Source organism: Lucilia sericata, unplaced genomic scaffold (assembly GCF_015586225.1).
Source record: "Lucilia sericata isolate MDLA Ls3-8-SP2 unplaced genomic scaffold, ASM1558622v1 Contig000367F_arrow, whole genome shotgun sequence".
NCBI lineage: Eukaryota > Metazoa > Arthropoda > Insecta > Diptera > Calliphoridae > Lucilia > Lucilia sericata.
Genome location: NW_023994386.1, coordinates 258,861 through 279,566, shown reverse-complemented (window position 1 = coordinate 279,566; position 20,706 = coordinate 258,861). Strand labels below are relative to the sequence as shown.

Genomic DNA, 20,706 nt, shown 5'->3' with positions numbered 1-20,706 from the left:
AAGCGCCTAAAACTCTGCTATAGTTTCTACATCACTTTCTATATTCTCAAAATTTTTATATAGGACAAAAGACTAAAAATTATGCACAGCAAGTAGTAGAACATGTTTAGAATCTTTAATATATTTAAAACATCATTTACAATTTAAGTAAATTTAAATTTCCCCCCCAAAAAAACTGTGGCCTATTTTTAGGCTTTTAGCAAAACATTTCAGCTCTATTATTAACTTTTAACTTCTCCCGTAGTAAGTTTAAGTAAAAATAATGATGTAAAAAGCTTATCATTACAAACTTATTAAAAGATTAAATTGTTTATATTTCTGGGCAAATTGAAGATGTATTCTGCAAATATTTGTTATTCCTATTGGTATGTATTTAACTGCTAAAGTTATAAAACAACAACAAAAAATGCTTGTCACGTATTGTTTGCCTTAAAACCTACTACTTCATTTAACAACTTAATATAGGAAAATAGCGAAAAACAAAATAGAAATAAGAAAACAAAATTCAGAAAATTTCATTAGACAAATAGTCTGTCTATAAGGAGGATGATGACAAAATTGAAGAAAAATACAGAATTTGCTAATATATAGAGTCATTTTTTATGGAGTTTTACAACATGTGTCTTGTGAATTAGAAGCTGAAGTATGTACGTGTTGCTTCTAACAACAAATTCTAAGCATCCAAACATACATATATAATTTACATTTCAATGTAAACTGTCATGATATTTGTCACGTTATGGAATTTTTAATTTTATTATATTTTTGTATATTTTTTTTCGTTTTTGCAAATAGGAATTCTTTAACTTATTTGATATTCAAATAGATATCCTGCGTGTTATCCCTATAAACAGTATGGCTTCATTTTGTGTATTTTTTAATAATCATGGAAATATTTTAATGTCTTTGAGTATTTTTTTTTGTGTGTGTGTATGTGTATGTATGAAAAAAATATCAATTTTATTTATTTTATGCTTTTGTGCGTAAATTGAAATGTTAAAGACGTGAGCGTACCAAACACATTCTCTAGTCTTTTTGTTTTTTTGAACAATTTAATTTTTTTTCTTCTGTCGTAGTGGTGCTTTATGACCACCTTGTAAATTCAGACTGCAGACGTGCGAATGATGTGAAAATCATGATAGGAGCCATATGTTTTATTTGTTGTCTGTTGTACAAAACCAACAACATCATCGGCATCACAAGAGCAAAAAAATGTCAGTTGTTGACATATAAATATTTGTCAAAAATAAATAAGAGAACATCACAAAAATTATAATTAAATACATGTCTTTTTTCATGTTTACAGTTTTTACTCTGGTGGTATTTTATATTTAATTTTGAAAAAAAAAAACATACAAACAATATATAAATATTTTTTCCACAAAATTTTAATTAAATTTTTTATGTAATCTCTTTTTCTCTTTGCAGGTAAGTTGAAATTCAACAAATATTGATTTATAAATATGGGTAAAGTATTAATATTCGATATTTATTAAGAGAAACAAAAAGTAGAGCATATTTTTAGGTAAAGTAAGCAAAATTTTATAATAAAGCTATTTTTCATATTACGACGGTAACAATTAAGAAAGCTTAGAGCCAACTCTTAACTCTAACAGCATATTTTCATTAGAAATCGTTTGTCACTTCATACCATTTTAAATTTCTTTATTTACTCTGTTCAATATTGAGTTATTTTTCACAATAACTATTTCCAAATGTGCATCTATCCATAAAACCTTTTCAAAATAATTAAAATTCTAATTACATAGAGCACAAGTTTTAATTAAGTACATGTTTTTAAAACGAAATTCCTCCCCAAAAAAAGTTGTATTTTCAATTAACAATTTCATTTATTTTTTCCTAGAAATATGCAACAGTTTTATAATTTTTTCTCAGTTTTACAAGTTAAATTTAACAGTAATTTAATTACTGTTAAAACAACTAATAATGTTTTTATACATAAATATATGTAACTTAATGAATTTGACATTCTTGATACAAAATGGTTGACGTAATTTTTGTGAGGATTAAGTGGATAATGTATAGCTTTAGGAGGATTTTGTAGTCTTTTGTTTATATATATTTTAAATTTATAGCATAGTTTTAGGTTATTTTTAATACATTTCTGCTTTACCAAATAACTAACTGATTGTAGTCATTCTATCTTATTTTATTTTCTTAAAAAAACCTTGCATACTTTAAGGATTTGCTTTACTTTAAATCAAATACATTTTAATATTTAAAAATTCATTGAAAATATTTACCAACTTCAAAAACGACAAACCCAAATATGTTTAAAACTTAAAGTTTGTTGAAAAACCATACAACATAAGGCTTAGCATATGTTAAGGATTAACAGCAATTAGTAAAACATACATTTTTTTACTTTATAACTAAAACAAAACTTAATCTTTAAAATGTTTGGTTGAGGTTAAAAATAAATAAACAAATTTCTAAAAATAATAAAAACATAAACAGACTTAAGTTATAAAAACAAATTATAATAAAAACTTAAAGTTAACTGAAGACAAAAACTAAAATGACAGCCTAACCAAGTTATAATAATCAGCATAAAACTAAAATTTCTAATTGAGACACAATATACGTTTTGTTTTCTTTTTTGTCAAATATAACTTCAATATGTAAGAAAAAGCTTTATTAAAAATTCATTATAAATTTTACATTACAGAAAAAATATATTTTATATTCAATGAATAATAAACCAATTTTTTCTTACCCCAGGGACTTTTCCATATAGATTTTTTTAATAAAAATATTTTTTATTAAAAAATATTGTAAAAAACAATTTGTTACTCACTCTCATACCCTAACCCTAAAGATAGATTGAGTTTTGCATATTTTATGTAATAAAATACACAACTATAAGTTTTCGCTGCCTTAAACTATGCTACAAAATAGTTTAAATATCGCAACAAAACCCAGCAACCAGCAGCAACAGTTAGAAACAACTGTGATATCGAATAAAAGTAATAATGTAATAAAATTCTATTAGAAAAAAATATATATATTAAACAGAATTTTCTCTATCCATCAGCCACATGCAATAATATTGCAATATTGTCAATATGTGCAGAAATAAAATGAAATAACAACAAAATAGTTGTAAATATGTATACACAAACATGTCAAAACATTCATTCGAAATTTAAGTTTTTTTCAACAGAGAAACATCGTGAGACGTGCCAAAATCACTCCACTCAGTTAGTGTTTGCAGAGTAAGTTACTTTGTTGTAAAGTATAACAGCAAATTTGTTTTTAATTTCGTCCTTTTTTTTAAGTGACAAGTAAACAGTAAGTAACTCACACTTTATCCTGGCTCTGTCTCTCAGTTCGTTTGTTTATTTAACAACTGTTATTGTATCAATAGAAAGTTTGGCGTTCGTGTTTTTTAAGTTAACTTAATCCTTTTTTTGCAGTTGCCTTTACCCTTGATAAAATGTTAATGTAATGTAAATATTACCATACTTACTCGGTTGGTGGTTATAGATCATAAGGATTTACCAAGGTTGCCATCCACATACACGTACTGTTGTCATGTTAATCTATCATTTTTAATTTCAATGAATGACGTATTCTTTATACCCATCATCAACAAAAAAGGTGGGGGAATATATTGATTTTGTTATTACGTTTGTAGCATAGGCCCTTGTCCGTTCGTCGGCCTGTTCGTACGATAGGCTTTGTTTGTCAATAGTGAGCTTACCACGTTTGTTAACATTTAGGCAACGGATGTGTATAAAATTAAGATTTCGACAACGAATTGTTGCAATGTTGTCAACATTACATAGTGTTGTCGTACGTTTGGTGTCAATTTGGTACCAGGCGTGTATATTTCTTTTTCCTATTTAGTGTGACAGATGGGCAATTTCCTCTCCTCAGTGCGAACGTAACATGTTTACTCTTCAATTCATTTACTCATATTTTCTATTTTTTCAACCATGTCTCCACCAGTCTAAGGTAGTTGTCCAATTAGCTAGAAGTTATGTGTGGGTTTATGTGCACGCTAATGATCGCGGTATCATTAGCAAACGTAGAAATTGTTAATCTGTCACATGTAGGCAGGTCGGAGGTATATATTAAATAGAGGGTTGGTCCAAGAATACTTCCTTGTGGAACACCGGCTTAGATTCTATATTCTATTGTCCAATAATCATTGTATTTAACTTTGAATTGACGGTTCGTTAGGTGGAAGAACTGGTGACGGAAATTTTTCACAAATATTCTCTATTGATATGAGGCCCTCCTTGTACGTTCTTAATTGACTATAAAACACAACACAAATTAGTATTAAAGAACCTAAATCTCTCCACCAAGTTCCATGAGAGTTGATCGACCCTCATGGGGGTTCGGTTGACCCTAAACCCCATTTATCCCTATTACGGAAAAACAGGTTATTCTCTATAAACAATGAATGTTTAGTTTTTTTCATTGAGGGTCGTCACAGGTATAAGAACCCAGCAAAAATTTTCATTACCTAGTAATCTAGAAAGTAATATTGGAATCACTTGGAAACTAATTACTTTTGGGGTGAATAACTAATTATTTTTGTTCGACGAGGTTCAAATAATATGTACCTACCTTAAACAAATTAATAAATGGTTACTAATTTGATTACAAAAACTTTGCGAAATAACTAGTTACAAATAAACCTACAAATATGTTATGTGATAGCTAGTTATTTTGGGCCGACTTTGTAGAAAACAAAAAATAAAAAAATTTCTCGGCCGGGAATTTGAACCCAGGCATTCAGTTGTTTTCTATGTTTCTCACTCCAGCCGCTTACTCGATGCTCCATTAACATGTTGCTTTTTGAGAACGACTTTTTACAAAAATATATAAATGAATGTAATTTTGAAAAAAAAAAAAAAAAAAAATAAACAGTATCCAGCAGGGCTCGAACCACGAACCTCCTGTTTGTTAAACGAATGACCTAGACAATTGAGCCATAACAAATCCAAATTGTTTTGTTCTTTACCAGTAATAACCTATTCAGCTAAATGAAATAATGTGGATGATAATGAACACTCATTACCAAGTAATGTATGAAATAACTACTGGCTATTACCAAAAATTTCAGATTTTTTGCTGGGAATATACTGGAATATAATTTAAAACCATGTATGGAGATATAATGGCTTGGAAATAACAGGATTTTCCATCAGGACAAATTTATAAAGAACACTTTATTCTGAATAAAATGATTTTTATAAAAATCTGTTATGTTATGAAATTTACTAATAATTTTCTAAAGCTTAATGTAAACTGAAAAAATGTAGCATACTTATAGGCGTCGACCGTAACCTCCTTGAGAAGTTAAATAACTATAGTTAAGTCAAACACATAAAATTATAAAATATTTTTAAAATTTAAAATATTATTTTGTAATGAATTTAGAGAAGATCCCAAAAGTACACAACCTTTTTTGACGAAATTCTTTTACCAAAAATTCTCCACATAACTGCAGATCAATTTCATACAACTTCTCACTTCGTCTTAATCCTTTACAAAAAATGTTATGAAATTTACTAATAAATTTCTAAAGCTTAATAAAAGCCGAACAAATGTAGCATACTTATAGGCGTTGGCAGTAAACTGCTTCTATAATTAAATAACTATATTTAAGTCAAACACATAAAGTTATAAAATACTTTTAAAATTTTAAATATTATTTTGTAATGAATTTAGAGAAGATCCCAAAAGTATACAACCTTTTTTGACGAAATTCTTTTACCAAATTCTTTTACCAAAAATTCTCCACTTAACTGCAGATCAATTTCATACAACTTCTCGCATCATCTTAATCCTTTGCAAAAAAAACTGAAAATTATTTTTCATTGCGAACGTGTCAACTGCTTTGTGTTTTGGCATTGAGTCTGCCACACAGTCAGTTGTACAAAAAAAATCAAGAAAAAAAAAATAAAAACATTAATTTGTATTGATGATGTATGTTTTCGTTTACAATTTTCCCTGTTTTTCACATGATATTTGTATGTTTAATGTGTGTACAAGTGTCCGGGAAAAACGAGAGAGAGAGAAAAAGTGAGTAAACATAGTACAAGTTTCAGTATTTCGTTACTTACATTTGTCATGTATTCCATTTCAGCATCCTATGTTCTCAAATTCCATTTTCCTTTTGTAAAAAAAGGGAAAAAATTGCAAATAAAAAAGTACATGTATAATGTTTACACTGTATTTCTTTTTTTTTAATTTCGTGTATTGTTGTATTTTATTTTTGTTCATCCCGTTTGACATATTATTTGCTTTTTGTTGTTGTACTGTATGTATGACATTGGGTTTGACGGAAACTTTACGACATCGACGACAAAGTTGGAAAACCTCTAAAGTCAATAAACGAAAATTGAATTTTCTCTTGTTTTTTTTTTTTTTTTGCTTTCAAGTAGTAGTTGCTGATGTTTCTTTTTACATTTATTTTTTTTTTTTTTTGTGTTCAATTTTTCCTTTTGCTTTTCTAATTCAACTAACTAAAGAAATGTTAAAGGAGAAAGAATGAAATAAGAAATTCCAACATGTTGTATTAGTTCTTGCATATTTTATTAGGCAAACATTTTCAATATATTTCCTAAGAGTATGTGATGCTTTTTTTCATTTTCTGTATGCTCAAATATAAGTATGGGTGTGTGTGTGTGTAAAATAAATTACATTTACATGTTTTAATACGTTGCTTTTTATACCCTACACCACTTTAGTGGGGAGGGTATATTGAGTTTGTGCTGATATTTGTAACGCACAATAATATTGATCCTATACCCACCTGAAAGTATACCAAGCGGCTTAGAATAATTTTCTGAGTCGATTTAGCTATGTCCGTCCGTCTGTCCGTCCGTCTGTCCGTCCGTCTGTCCGTCCGTCCGTCCTTGTAAATCTTGTAATCAAACTACAGGTCTCAATTTTGAAGATAATTCAATGAAATTTGGTACATGACCTTCTATTGTCCCTGGGACGAAGCCTATTGAAAATGGTTACGATCGGTCCATTATTTCACCTAGCCCCAATACAACTGAACCCCTGAATATGGCTTGTAAACCTTGTAATCAAACTACAGGTCGCAATTTTGAAGATAATTCAATGAATTTTGGTACCAGAGACGAAGCCTATTGAAAATGGTTAAACTCGGTCCATTATCTCACCTAGCCCCCATACAACTGAACCGGACTAATAGGGATTTTAAGTTCATATTTATGTTTAATATACTTGTATCTCGACAAAAAGCTGCAAAACCAAGTTCCATACTAGCCTTGATGACCCCCATGAATTTTTTAATTATAGGGTCTCATTTGACCATAGCCCCTATTCAAAGCTCCCTTCAAAATTCGACTTAAATTTCCACAATTTTATTCAACAATAAATGGCTTATGTATATCAGAGGCAAGGTACAAATCAACTTAAATGCTTTATTATGAAAACTAAATCACATTTTTTTGTAACAGGTGTAGGCATTATATGGTCGGTCTAGCCTGACATTAATTTCTTACTTGTTTTATTTGGCTTTGTTGGCTTCAAAAGTGTAAATTTCACACATTTTATTTAATTTATATAAATTATTTCCAACAAATATTGACTTTACACTTTTTGTGTAAAAATATGCCTTGAATTTATGATCAAATGTTCTTAATAGATAAGAAATTACATTTTACAGCCTATATGTAGGCAGCAATAAATGTTATTTTTTTCTTTTAAAGCCTGTTCTTTGTTGTAAAGTAATAGATATTTTCTATAGTTTGGAATGCTAAAAATGTGTTTTATTTGTTATTAAATTGTTTAATTCATGACTTTTTTTAGTTTCTCTTATGGTTTATTATAAATTTTTAATATGTACTGTAATCACATGTTACATGTTATTTTGTGGTTTAACAGCAGTCATCAACATCGTCATCCTCATTTACTTACACAATTGTCGACAGTCTCCTCAAATATTTTATAAAAATAAAACTATAAACATAATCACACATACTCTACACACTTTAGTACAAATTGGGTTTTATATAAATGTTTGTGGTTTTTACGGGAATACACAGAAATAAGTTTTCATTTCATCATTTACTCAAACAGTTAACCAACCAATCAACCAGCCAGTCACTCACTCACTCCTTTTTCAACAATATTTCCGCCATGATTAATGTTTAAATTAAATTTTGTGGTTAAACATTGAAGATTTTTTTAAGCGATAATTTTATACATATTTAAATATAAATTTATTAAAAATATCTTTAAAACATTAAAAAACTTTATACGCTTTAAAACAAAACAAATTCATGTTGTATACAACATAGAAGCCCCTGAACCCATTCTCTAGATTACATCATGTGAAAATAGCATTTTATATACTAACAACTGTATTTCAATTATCATTTATGAATAATTAATATTATAAATGTTTTCTTATTAATTTCTTAAATTATAAATTTCGAACTGAAAAATAGACACCAATGTTAAATGTCAAAGAAATATTTATTTATTTGTTATTTGAAATATTAGTAAAGAAATTCAGGTGCCAATATAAACACACACACACAATTGCATTGAAACACTTAAATACTTTTTTATTTTGAGAAATTACAAATAATTTTAATAGAATTATGTTTTTCAATAGGATTACAAAATCACTTAAATTTTAGAAAAAAATTTTTTTTTTCGAAAATTTTAATAAATTCATTTGTATTTATCATCATGTCTTGTATATTTTATGATTTGTTATTACAATTGTAAAAAAAATTTTCAGTTTTTAAATAATCCATAACAGTTTTGCTAAAATGTACATACAGCTATACATACATACTTGTTTGTACAGAAGTTGGGTAGGGGAAAAAGTACTTAAATACCAAATGGTAAATATATTTCTTTTAAATAAACGTTTTCTGTTAAAAAGATCTTGGTTTTAATGAACTTTGTTTCAATTCTGAATAAAGATTTTTTCCACGCCAACTTAACCATACCCACTTAGCCACACCTTTGCATAGATTTTATAGTCAAAGTTAAGTTGATGATAACTTATTTGCATGTGTGTGAACACCAATTTTTCCTTTATACAAATCTCCACATATTTTATTTTTAAATAAGAATATACTTTTCCCCTTATCTTATAATACACAAATGTTTATTTTTGTCTGTAATTTATAATTGCTAAAATATGATTGGGTTTATGTAAATGATATTTTAATAAAAATTTCTTAAAAAAAACTAAATTTTTTTTTTGCAAAACAAAAGTTTTGTAAACAAAAATATTTATAGCACTTTTAAGTTTTTTTTTGCAAAACTTTCCGCTACAGACGAAATAATCTAGTATAAAATTTTTAAATAAATATGTAACACTTGCATTAACATTTAATCATATAACACATTTCATTAAAAGAAAATTTTCAAAATTAATAATGTAGCAAGAGAAATAAATTGCAGTTTCCTCAACGAAATCAGAAGCTATAAAAAAATCTTTCTTAGAAAGTCAAGTTTTTTGAGACCTAGGTGTGACCAAGAGAAAGAGATAATGACAACTTATACTTAAATCTATCTTATTATACTTAGATCTAATCCTAAAAGTAAAAGAACAAATGTGTTTGTATTTGAAGATCATGATCAGTTTCGTATCCTGTAAAGTAGTTTTTATCATATGAAAACTAGATCGCAAGCATTTCGATAATTTAAAATGTTTTCTAAAGGTTGAAAAATTATCCCAAATTCGCAACAAATGTTTAATAAAAATAGAGTAATACTAGGTTTAGGTTACGTGGGTTGCTCACTAGTTAGTGAGTTCACTCGGAGACCTAGAAACAGCATTCCCTTATGTTGAGAGAATGGTTTCCTTTCCTAATTTCGTTGACTACTTGGTTCTTGCGGTCCCGGGGAAAACCAAACGGTATTTCTAATAAAACCGATCATGTAGTGACGAATCTCTAAAAAAACTCCAGATCATGGAAAAGAGCTCTACCTAGATAGCGAAGGAAATAAACACGCCTGGTACCAAATTGACACCAAAGAGTTTATAATTTTTCAATAACATCCGTTGTCAAAGTATATACATACGTACGACAACACTATGTAATGTTGACAACGCAACGTTGTCAACATTGCAACAAACGTGGTAAGCTCACTATTGGCAACGGATTGTTTGTCATTAGTGAGCTTATCACGTTTGTTAACATTTAGGCAACGGATGTGTATAAAATTTATATTTCGACAACGAACTGTTGTAATATTGTCAACATTACATAGTGTTGTCGTATATACTTTGGCAACGGATGGTATTGAAAAATTATAAACAGTTTGGTACCGGGAGTGTATATTACTTTTACCCTCTGTGTATCCTCTTGTAAAGCTGGGCAGTCACATAGAAGGTTTTTGAAGCCTAATCGAATTCTTACTAAAAGACAAGAGAGTCCTATCCGTTGTCAGAGTGGGCAAGAGTAGTCTCGATATTCTACAAGTGGTGATATTTGACCACCTGAATTTCGTCTTACTCAAGCCCAGTCATCTATCAATTGGTTCTCTAGTTCCTCACAGAAACTCTTCCAAGATTCCTTCTTAGCTCATCTGGTTTCCCTCTTGAAAGTGTTGAAGCTTCGATGAAAGTCGTCCCAGCTTAACTAAAGTAATACTAAATCCATATAAAACTGGGGCCGAAATTACCGCAAATATAATCGAATAATTAGCTTCTTACGAAAAATTGGTTTACTTTCGTTAAATGTTACATGCCTTAACGAAATTATTTTTGTAAAATAAAACAAAGTTTCTTAATATATATAAGAAAAAAGATATTCCAAAAAGTTTTCATTGAATAATATTTCGTATTATGCACGAAATTTTCGTAAATATTAAGAAAAAAGTAGTTATGAAAGCATGGATTATTTCCAGTATATCGAAAACACAATTCAATATCGAAATTAACTTAAGTTTCTTATACGATATCGAATGTCAACTCGATCATGTATGCGATAATTCGGTCCCTATTTTATAGAAGAGCTCAGATTTGTTTCGTTAACGCTGGCTATCGCAAAAATTCCTCTTGACATTTTATATATATATATTTTTTTAGGTTTAAAAACATGTTATAGTCATTACAATTTAATAGTCGCTTGACTTGACACCTAAACACTTGTGTTTTGAACAAACAACTGCAACAGTTTTTTTTGTATAAACTTTTTATTTTATTTTCATAAAAATAAAAAATATATAAAAACTATTTTAACAAGCTCTCTATGGCCAGAAGTACAAAATGTACAAAAAAAGCATGTAATAAATTTAACATATTTTTTCATAAATAAAATGTCAATAATAAATTTATGAAATTGCTAAATAAATTGTATTATAAAACATAATGTTTCGGCTAAATACTACATAAAGTTTTTATGCCTAAAGGGTATGCTATAAAAAAATAAAAAAAGACTGGTTTAAGGTAGAACAGAAAAAACGTTTTTTTTTTTAATTTTTCTAATGCTAAAATAATATCAAATTTATTATACTTTAAGTAATCTTACCAGAAAACATTAAACATAATCATTGCATACATTAAGGTTTAAAACAAGTGTTTACCTGTTGTTTTATAACAGCTTATGATTCGTAACATATTTTATAAGCCATTGATTAGAAGTATACTTTTAAGGACTTTAAAATTCTTTAGACATAAAATATGTATTGCATACATTAAAAGGGGGGATGTTGCTCATACATAATGCTAAAACAACATCAATTTTAATTTTCCCATTTCCGTATTTTATGGATTAGAATTATAATCAAAATAAAATTAAGCTTCTTGCTATAACGCTAGAGGGTTTTCTATTACGACGCTTATGATGTTATGCATAATATGTATAGATTTTATATGTATGTATATGTTGTATTTACGTGTGTACGCTGCCTTTAAAGCCAGTAGAAGATAAGTGGCAACTAGATGGCTGACAGTATTTGTATTTTTTGTTACTTTTTTTTCACAATATTGGTTTATGTTATGGCAGCAAACGTGTAAGCCAAAAAAAGGAAAATAAAAAAACGTAAATAAAATTTGCATTTTTATTAAAATTAATTGATTTGATGCAAATTTATTGTGACGTAAGTACAGCAAACAAAAAAATGAAAAGGCAAAAAAGGGAGCTACATTATACAGCATACATTTGGGCTGTTACTTTTGCGTTGCTTGTGGTGTATATCTAAAAGGGGTGAATGCTTTCTTAAGGGTAAGGGACATAAAATAGGGGGGAAAATATATGAATTTTTTTTACATAGCCAAATAAATGGCTTATGTTTGAGAAAATATGTTTAAATTTATGGAAATTTAAACTCCCTGGTAGAGTATTATTTAACATTTTGTACTTCTAGCCAACTTTTGTCTTGTGTTCTCAACACTTTGATATATTTTTTTAAATTTCTTTTTTCTTCTCTTAAACACTTTTAACTTGTTATTTAACTAATTATAAAACACTTTTAATCACTTTGCTCTACTACTGCCCTTTTAGTTGAGAATTCTTTGTAAAATTAACTAAATTAAAATGCCTTTTTAATGCCCCCCCTGATAAAAAACCTTTTAACTGATTTTTTTTTTCTTCGTTGTTCATGTTTATTTTTAAGAAAATGCAAAAAAAAAAAAATTCCAATATAAACTATTTTGCCTTGAAAACCATAATTTCTGTTTTTAATTTGCTGGCATCAGAGTAAAAATAACCAAAAAGAAAAGCAGAAAATTGTACAATATTTAAAGGCTGTACATGAAAAGGGTTGCTTTATAAACTCCTTTCTAGTAATTACAGTAGAGACAGTTGACTATCATAAAGAGTTTTCAATATAATGTTTAAAATTCACCAATTTTTAATATTATTCTGACATTGTGATTAGACAACTTAGGACAATTTTTCCAAAATTATCTAATTCCTATAGACTCAAATTTGTAGCTAAGACCAATTATTTACAAATTACAATTCACTTTTCTATCCCACTGTACTTTCCCTTTTTTATTAAAATTTGTATGTTTTTGTTGTTGTTGCTTTTTATTATTTACTTTTACTAATTTAAGTGGTTCCATTTTAATGTTTCTGTGGTTGTTTCTTCTTTCACTTATATTTTTCTCCTTTTTTTACAACCACTACTACCCCAGTCATTTGCCAAATACAAAAAAAAAAATAATTTTCTTTTGTTTTACGCAATTTTCAGGTTGTTTTTCTGCTGTCGCTGCTGCTCACTGTTCATTATCAACTTTTAAAACACTTGTTTACCTTTATATCAACATTTTGCCTAGACTAGGTTTTATTTCCGTTTCCTTTTTAATTTTCCTCTGACCATGTTGCTGTTGTTGTTTATATTTATTTTGTTATCTCTCTCTGTTGGCTGTAAATAAAGAGGGTAAAAGTATTTTTTGTTTATGTGTTAACAGGACTTGTTTAGCTTTCAAAATTTAGGTTTGAGTTTTTATTTCCACTTCCTTGTTTCTCTATAAATTTTAAATAAAATTGTTTTTAATTTAATATTGAAGAAAAAGCAGCCATTAAAATAACAAATATTTTATAGGCTTTTAACTGCCATAGCATTTATAATTTATCAGCTTTTAATAATACAAAACAAAAAAATTTATACGAAAAATTTATAATGGCAAGTAAATTTTCATTTATAATAATCCTAAAAGTAGGCAATATATTTCTTTGTTTTTATGTTTGTTTTTATTTTTTAAAGCAAACACAAAAAAGTATGAACATTTACTGCATGTGTATTTGTTCTTATAGAAATTGCAGTAAATATTTATTTAAAAAATAAATTTAAAAGCTTAATAAACGTTTTGTAAAATTTAATTTTATAGAATTGTGTAAAAGCAGTTTTTATTAATTTTAAATTGTTTAAAAAACTTTAGCATATTTTAGGTTGCCTTTTTATACAGCAATTTCATAGCATTCATTTGCTATCAGTTTATTTATTATCATTATTTGAGAATCAAAATAAAACATTTTATTAAAAAAAATTGTAAGACCTTCATCAAACTAAAATCCAACTTTAGTTTTCTAAGAAAACTTAAAGAAAGACAGACACTTTGTTTTACATTTCCTTGAAGTTGATTTCCGAAAACAAATTTCCATTTATATTTTTGATTATTTTTTATTTTTGCCAAAAAATATATACATACATATATACATACCAGTGTATCCTGGTTGCTTCGCTACCCAAATGATAATTAAATACAAAATTTTCATTACTTCTAGTAAGTACTAAAGTACCAAAAATCTCCCTTTTATAAGTGCTTATTTTATAAAAACCGTGTGTCTTTTGTTTCGAATCCCCACTATAGATACATCAAAACGTTTGGTACTTTTTCATTTAAGGAATGAGAAAGAGTCCACTCTTGCAGATTTTTATTCAGTCAGGACCTGCATGTTCAATATGCATTTGAATTACGAGAAAGTACCAAACAGTTTTCTATTAAAAAAGTTAATTTTGTGTTTGTTCAATAATCTTTTTTTTATAGAATATACAAAAAGTACCATTTTAGAGAGGAAAAGTACCACTTGATGAAGGTATCAACAATTTCCCAATTTCTTATCCAATCAGGACTGTGTAGATTAAATTTTTATGTTAAAAAAAATCGTTTAAAACGAAATAGTGGAAGTAAGTACTTTCTTTTTTGGTACTTTTTCCCCTTTTGGTACATTTTTTCTCCCGCAAAGAAATAGCAAATATTTTGTTTCAATAAATATTACAGAGTTAGTACGAAATTTAATAGGTATATGTCAATAAGTCGAAAAAGTTTTCTTAATGTGCTAAAAAAAAGTACCAAAAATACAGTTTTCTCCCTTTTTACACCCAAAAAGGACTGAATTTTAAAAAAGTACGTAACAGGTCTCTCATAATTTTGGAAGATATATTCAAAATATTTACAAAAAATTTATTTTGTTTATTAGTTACAAAGTTATTGGCCCTTTATAACTTTGTAACTAATAAACAAAATAAATTTTTTGTAAAGGTACCAAAATCACCTTTGTTACACATTTTCACCCCTTAAAAGTACGAATTTCAAAAAAAGTACCAGACACCCATCTCATCATTTTAAGAATAGAAACAGGTGCATTTAAAATGTACAAATTTCCAACATTTCTCCTGTCAAAATTTCATGATTCTAGATTCAGCCGTTTGGTCTATGCGTTGAAGAATCAGTCAGTCAGTAACGCAACTTTTTTATATGTATATATAGATAGAAGAAGATGTATATGGATCTTGTGTAGAAGAAGAATAAATAAAAGTGAATAGCAATACTTTATATTATCATAAGACCTGTATATACATATACCTTCTTATAAATGCGTTTCCTTTTATTTTTTACATGAAAACAAGTCTTATATCCTTTTGCTTAAGAATTTCTTGTTATAACACCCACATATACATGTATTCATTTTTTTTATTTTGCTCCTTTTTTGACTGTCACTACTTCGTTGTCCTTGTGTGAAATTAAACATTTTCATAACCATTTTTCTGTTTTCTTCCAAAAAGAAAACAATTCTCTGCCAGACTTTTTTTCTTTCTTCTTTGAGACACATATCATTTGTAAATGTTAAATGATGGTCGCACATTTCCGTTACAGTAGATTTTCATTCATTCATTGTTATTTGTTTAACATAAGATGAGATGGGATGTTGGTAACGGACATTATTTGGCTGTCAACTCCCCCAAAAATATGCAAACATTTTTATATTTGTAAAATTACCAAGTTTTATACAACAAAAATTTGTGTTTTTTTTTTTTTGTTTCCCACTTGTTTAATTGTCATATACATTTATTCATTCAGTTTTTGTTATAATAAAATTTGACATGTCAGTTGCTGCTATCCACTCATATCAGTATTTAAACAGCCCGTTTTTCTTAAGCTTAGAAAAGTTATAAGCATGAAGACGGACGGACGGACGGATGGATGGATGGTTGAGGGTAAGTAGCTGCAAGAAAAATGAAGAAAATTGTCGTCATCATCTTTACTTAAATACTTTTAAGTAGCTTTGTAATTTTTTTTTTGTTTAATTTTACAGTTGTCTGTCTTATTTGTATTTTTATGAGTTTTGACTGCCAGTCACAGACTTATGTCTTTTGTATAGCGTTTGACGAAAGTTTTCTTTTGAGGTTTTAGTAGACTAAAGTGACTTGTCAAAGCATGGGTAACATTGAAACAAATGTTTAATAACTTAAGCTACAGTTTAAGTCATAGTAAGCTTAAGTGATTAACTCGCGGTGGTATTTTGTGTATTTTTGCTAAGGATTAATGTAAAAAAAGTGTTCAGGTTGGCGGGGGAAATACCTGTTCCACTCAGTCGCCACTTGTAGCTGGTTTTGTCATGACAAATTGTTTAACGCAGTATAACTCTGTTTAATAAAATAACCAGTTAACGATCGCTGATCTTAACTTCTATATATTAAAACAGATCTAAATCAATCTAAATGTAGCATTCTTAAAATTCTACAATGCCTATTATTTAAGAAAAATAAATTCTAATAATTCAGCTACTATAACTCATCTAAGTAAAGAAAAGAAAAAAATCTACATAAATGTTCATCTGTTCAACGAATCTGTTTACAACACAGTATCAAAGTCATGTACGTTTTGTCATTTTAAGACATTTATACTTATTTATACTTATTGCTTTAACGTATTTGTTTAGATGGCTGACAATCTAAGGCTGGATGGAGCTGACTGACTGCCTGTGCTAGTAGATGATGGCAGTCAACTTGACTGAATGAATGATAATCTGACATTTAAATATTTACTTGCGTAAATGTTGTATGACATTTTATGTTGTTCTTTATACGCCTTTACTCCTTAAAACAAACCCCTTTCCTACACTATCGCCCCTTACACATTTAAAGACATAATAACGAAAAAAAAAACACACACACAAACTGCCATGATTATGATTATAATCATTAAGGAAATAAGCATTTATAATGTTTAAATATCTCTTCAAACACAGAACAGAAGTTTTCCTTAAAGTTGTTCTTTTTTTCTTTGGTTGCTTGTTAAAATGTAAGATCTACAGGAGCTGGTACATGAAAGGGAACTGGAAAAAAAGGCATGTTAAGAAAATATTTTAAAAAATGTTTATTTAAGTTTTTATAAATAAGCAAATAAATTTATATTTTTTTTATATTGTAAGATTTATTTTTGAAGTATTTTATTGCCTTTTGGCTGTTTTAACTGAACTTTATACTTTGTCTTCAGATAGAGGAAAACTTTTGGTATAGGTTTTGTAATTAATTATTTTTTAAGCAAAAGTTGTAGTAGTAGGTGGAGGTTAATTATAAACATAAATTAGCTATTTATGTTTAAGGCTTAAGAGCTCCTTAAAGTAGGCAATATGTAAGTAAATATCTTTTGTTTAAACACAAACACTTGTTTACCGAACAATATTAATTATAAAGAGAATCCATAACAGAAAATCCGTTCCGAAAATTACCCTAATGGCTAAAATAAGATTCGGATTTGTTAAACATATCTTTTAATATTGTAACTTAACCTCAATTTGTTGTATTTCTTTTACTAAAATAAACAGTTTTCCAAAAATTTTTAACAAATATTTGGTAAAAAAAAACTCTCATAATCTTTACTGCATTTTAACTAAGTCTAAAACAATCCTCAATAAAAAGAGAGGCAGAGAAAAACTTACAAAACAATAGAAAAAACTAACATTGTACTTCCGGTAACGATTAATATGTATGTGTGTGTGTGCACTACTTAACCACAATAGATTATGCATTATCACATTTCCGCTACAAACCGGAAACTATTAAAAACAAACAAAACACAAGCTTACTAATACACACACAACACACATTTACTTGCACTCTCTCATTCCTATTACTCTCTGGATTGTTGGTTTTGTTGAAATAAAACATAATATTTTTACTGTTACTATCAGCAATGAAAACAACAAATAAATAGAAAATGTAAACAAGAGAGTGAATGGGTGTGTGTATTTAAAAAACCTTTAATAGTTTTAGGCCCTTGTTTTTGCATGATAATGGTCTTTCTCCCTCTCTTTTCTCAGTTTTCATGTGAATTTTTTTATTTTTTGCTGGTTTAGGCTTTCTGGTTCTTTGTGGTAAAGTTAGAGAACGGTAGAGAGTTTACATTTATTGTTGGCTGCTGGTATCTTTGCTTTTGCTCAACCAAAACATAGACATATTGCGCTTTTCCTTTTGTTGTCGGACTAGGTTTGCCTGCTCATATGAACTAAATATTAAGCATCATCAACAGCAACATATTGTGGTTATTCTAATGTTGCCTGGTAGTCATGGTAGTGGTAGTTAGTAGTTGTAAATATCCAATTTAAGTTGCAGTAGTAACTCATGCATCTCGATGTATTTCTCATAGCAGCAGTAGCTGTTGTAGTTTATTTAACTAAACCCTGCGGTTTTCTTAAAAGTCAGTTATACTTCCCAAAATGTCTGGGTATTTGTTTGACGCATACTCAGCCAATAGTAACTTTGGTATCAAGAAATAATGCTGACAGTTTGCTAGTAGTTATTCAATTGTACCTATGTAATCTAGATTGTAGACATTTTGAAAATTTTTGCGTTAAGTAACTTAGAAACAGAATCATTGATCATTGTTTTAAGAAGTTTGATTATAGTCAATTAACTTCTTTTGATATTGTGCTTTCGGAACTGCAGGGTAGTAGTTTATTTAATAAAAGTCCAGGCGTGCATGTATGATTTGTCTGTCTGTCTATGTATGTTTTTGTTAGTATGTATAGGTTTCAGCAAAAGTGGTTACTTAAAATCATTAACTGCAATAAAATAAACTTTAGATTCTGATTTTTTGGTCAATGATGTTGCTTTTTTGTGAAAATTGTTTTGGACACTTCAGAAACACAAGCATTAAAATACAGTGATTGGGAATATAGTCAAAACAGACCATTATTTGTAAGATTTATTAACTTTTAAATTAATTGTAAATTTAAACAACCAATTGTTCGTAACAATAATTGTTGCTTCCAGAGTAGATTACTTCGTATACAATTCTTAACTGCTACGTTCTTCTTCTTAGTTCGTCTAGGTCAGTCGAAGTCTGTAAACCGGAATATACCGTAAATTTTCTTCATCCATACAATATTTTTCGTAAATTTTTACATACACTGTAATAGCAGATATAACTGAAATTTAAATACATTTTGTTGAACAAAACTTTACATAAAATTTGGTTTCTTTTGAAAGACACAGTACTCTAATATGTAGTCCAGTATCCTTCCGTCGGCCCTTCATTTTGCCAAACAATCAAGTTTGTCTGCTTGCAACTCTGATCATTGTTGTTAACTGGGGAAAATGTTGATATACCCTCCTGTATGAATGAACGTTTCCCAGTTGTTTTGCAGGCAGTCAAAGTATCCCTTTGGGAGATTACTTTTGTCAAATATGTAAGTGCTGGATACTAGAATTTTATCATTCTTAAGTCATTAAGCAATTGATTACTTTATATATCATAGGTTATTTAGGGGGAAATCAATATCCCTTTAATATCAGAGGTAATCTATTGCAGACTTTTTTGATCAATAAACAACAACATAAGAGAATAAAAGAGAGATAAGTCAAGTGGTTTCTTTGTAGAACCAAGGTAATCTAGGAGAAAGTCAATCTATCTTCAGAGCCAGAGATAATCTATAGTAGAATCTTCTTCCACCTGAAACAAGTTGAAATAACTAGTTCCGGAAACTCACTTCAAACTACAGGGTTGTGTACGTATGTACCAAACAAACGGCAGATAGTATGTTTGGTAAGGTAACCCCATTAGTTGTTGTTAACTGTTTGCTGTCGGCAACAGTTACCTTATACAGTAATATTGTGCATTTAAAGTAAGTGCAGCACATGAGAACGGATGTGTGAGGATACTGATATTTGAAAATTTGGTTTTGTTAGTTGGTTTAACTCTTCGGTCAGTTGTTCAGTTGTGGCCACTCATTCGTATACTCTATGTACTTGTTAGATCTTATAGTCAGCAAGCAACCTTTGGCTTCTGCTTTGCTGTAAATGTATCTGTATTTAGGATTTTGAAGTATAGTGGTTGAAATTTTATTGTTGTTTTATACACACATACATACGTTTTAAAGTACGTGTGTATGTGTTTCCATTGGTTAGTTGATTGTTTGCTGTTTAAGTGTTAAACTTTATGTATGAGGTTTTAGTTTGCATTTCGAGAAAAGGTAGAGTTTGTATTTTTCGCTATAAAATGTATATGTAGTAGTTTGTGGTAAATGTACATGTAGTCCTTTTTTTGTTGCATTAGAATACCTCATTATGAAAAGCTTAAAATCATTTAATTTGAAATAAGTTTACTACAATCAATATGTTGTTTTTGTTTTTAAAAGTACCTACTCCCAAAATTATGCTAAACATTTTAGTTAGGAAGCTTAAGCATATTTTTTTTCAAAATAAGTATAGAATTGAAAGCTATAGTAGGAAAAACTGATTTTAAAATTAAATTAAGAAAATAAGTAGCACTTTTAATGTTTCAAATACAACATAAACTATTTTATGAGTAAAACACTACTACTTTGTTTTTATTACATTTTTATAACGAATTCATTTCAAGCAAAAATATTTACTTTTATTATTTAAAAAAATTTTATCATTTCTATAATTATTTAAATTTGTAATTTTTTACAAACATTTCTTATCTACACATTGCAACTGTCATTTTAATTGTCATTTATAATATTTATT

At 28.3% G+C, this 20,706-nt stretch overlaps 1 protein-coding gene across 1 annotated transcript in view; it reads left to right on the top strand.

The window, feature by feature from the left end:
• Positions 1–2,905: 2,905 nt before the first annotated feature.
• LOC119604161 (maternal protein pumilio-like) overlaps positions 2,906–20,706 on the top strand; it is a 99,568-nt gene continuing 81,767 nt past the window's right edge. Inside the window, exon 1 of the mRNA XM_037956637.1 lies at positions 2,906–2,995. Within this exon, the coding sequence (XP_037812565.1) occupies positions 2,906–2,995 (90 nt within the window). The remainder of the gene's footprint in view (positions 2,996–20,706) is intronic.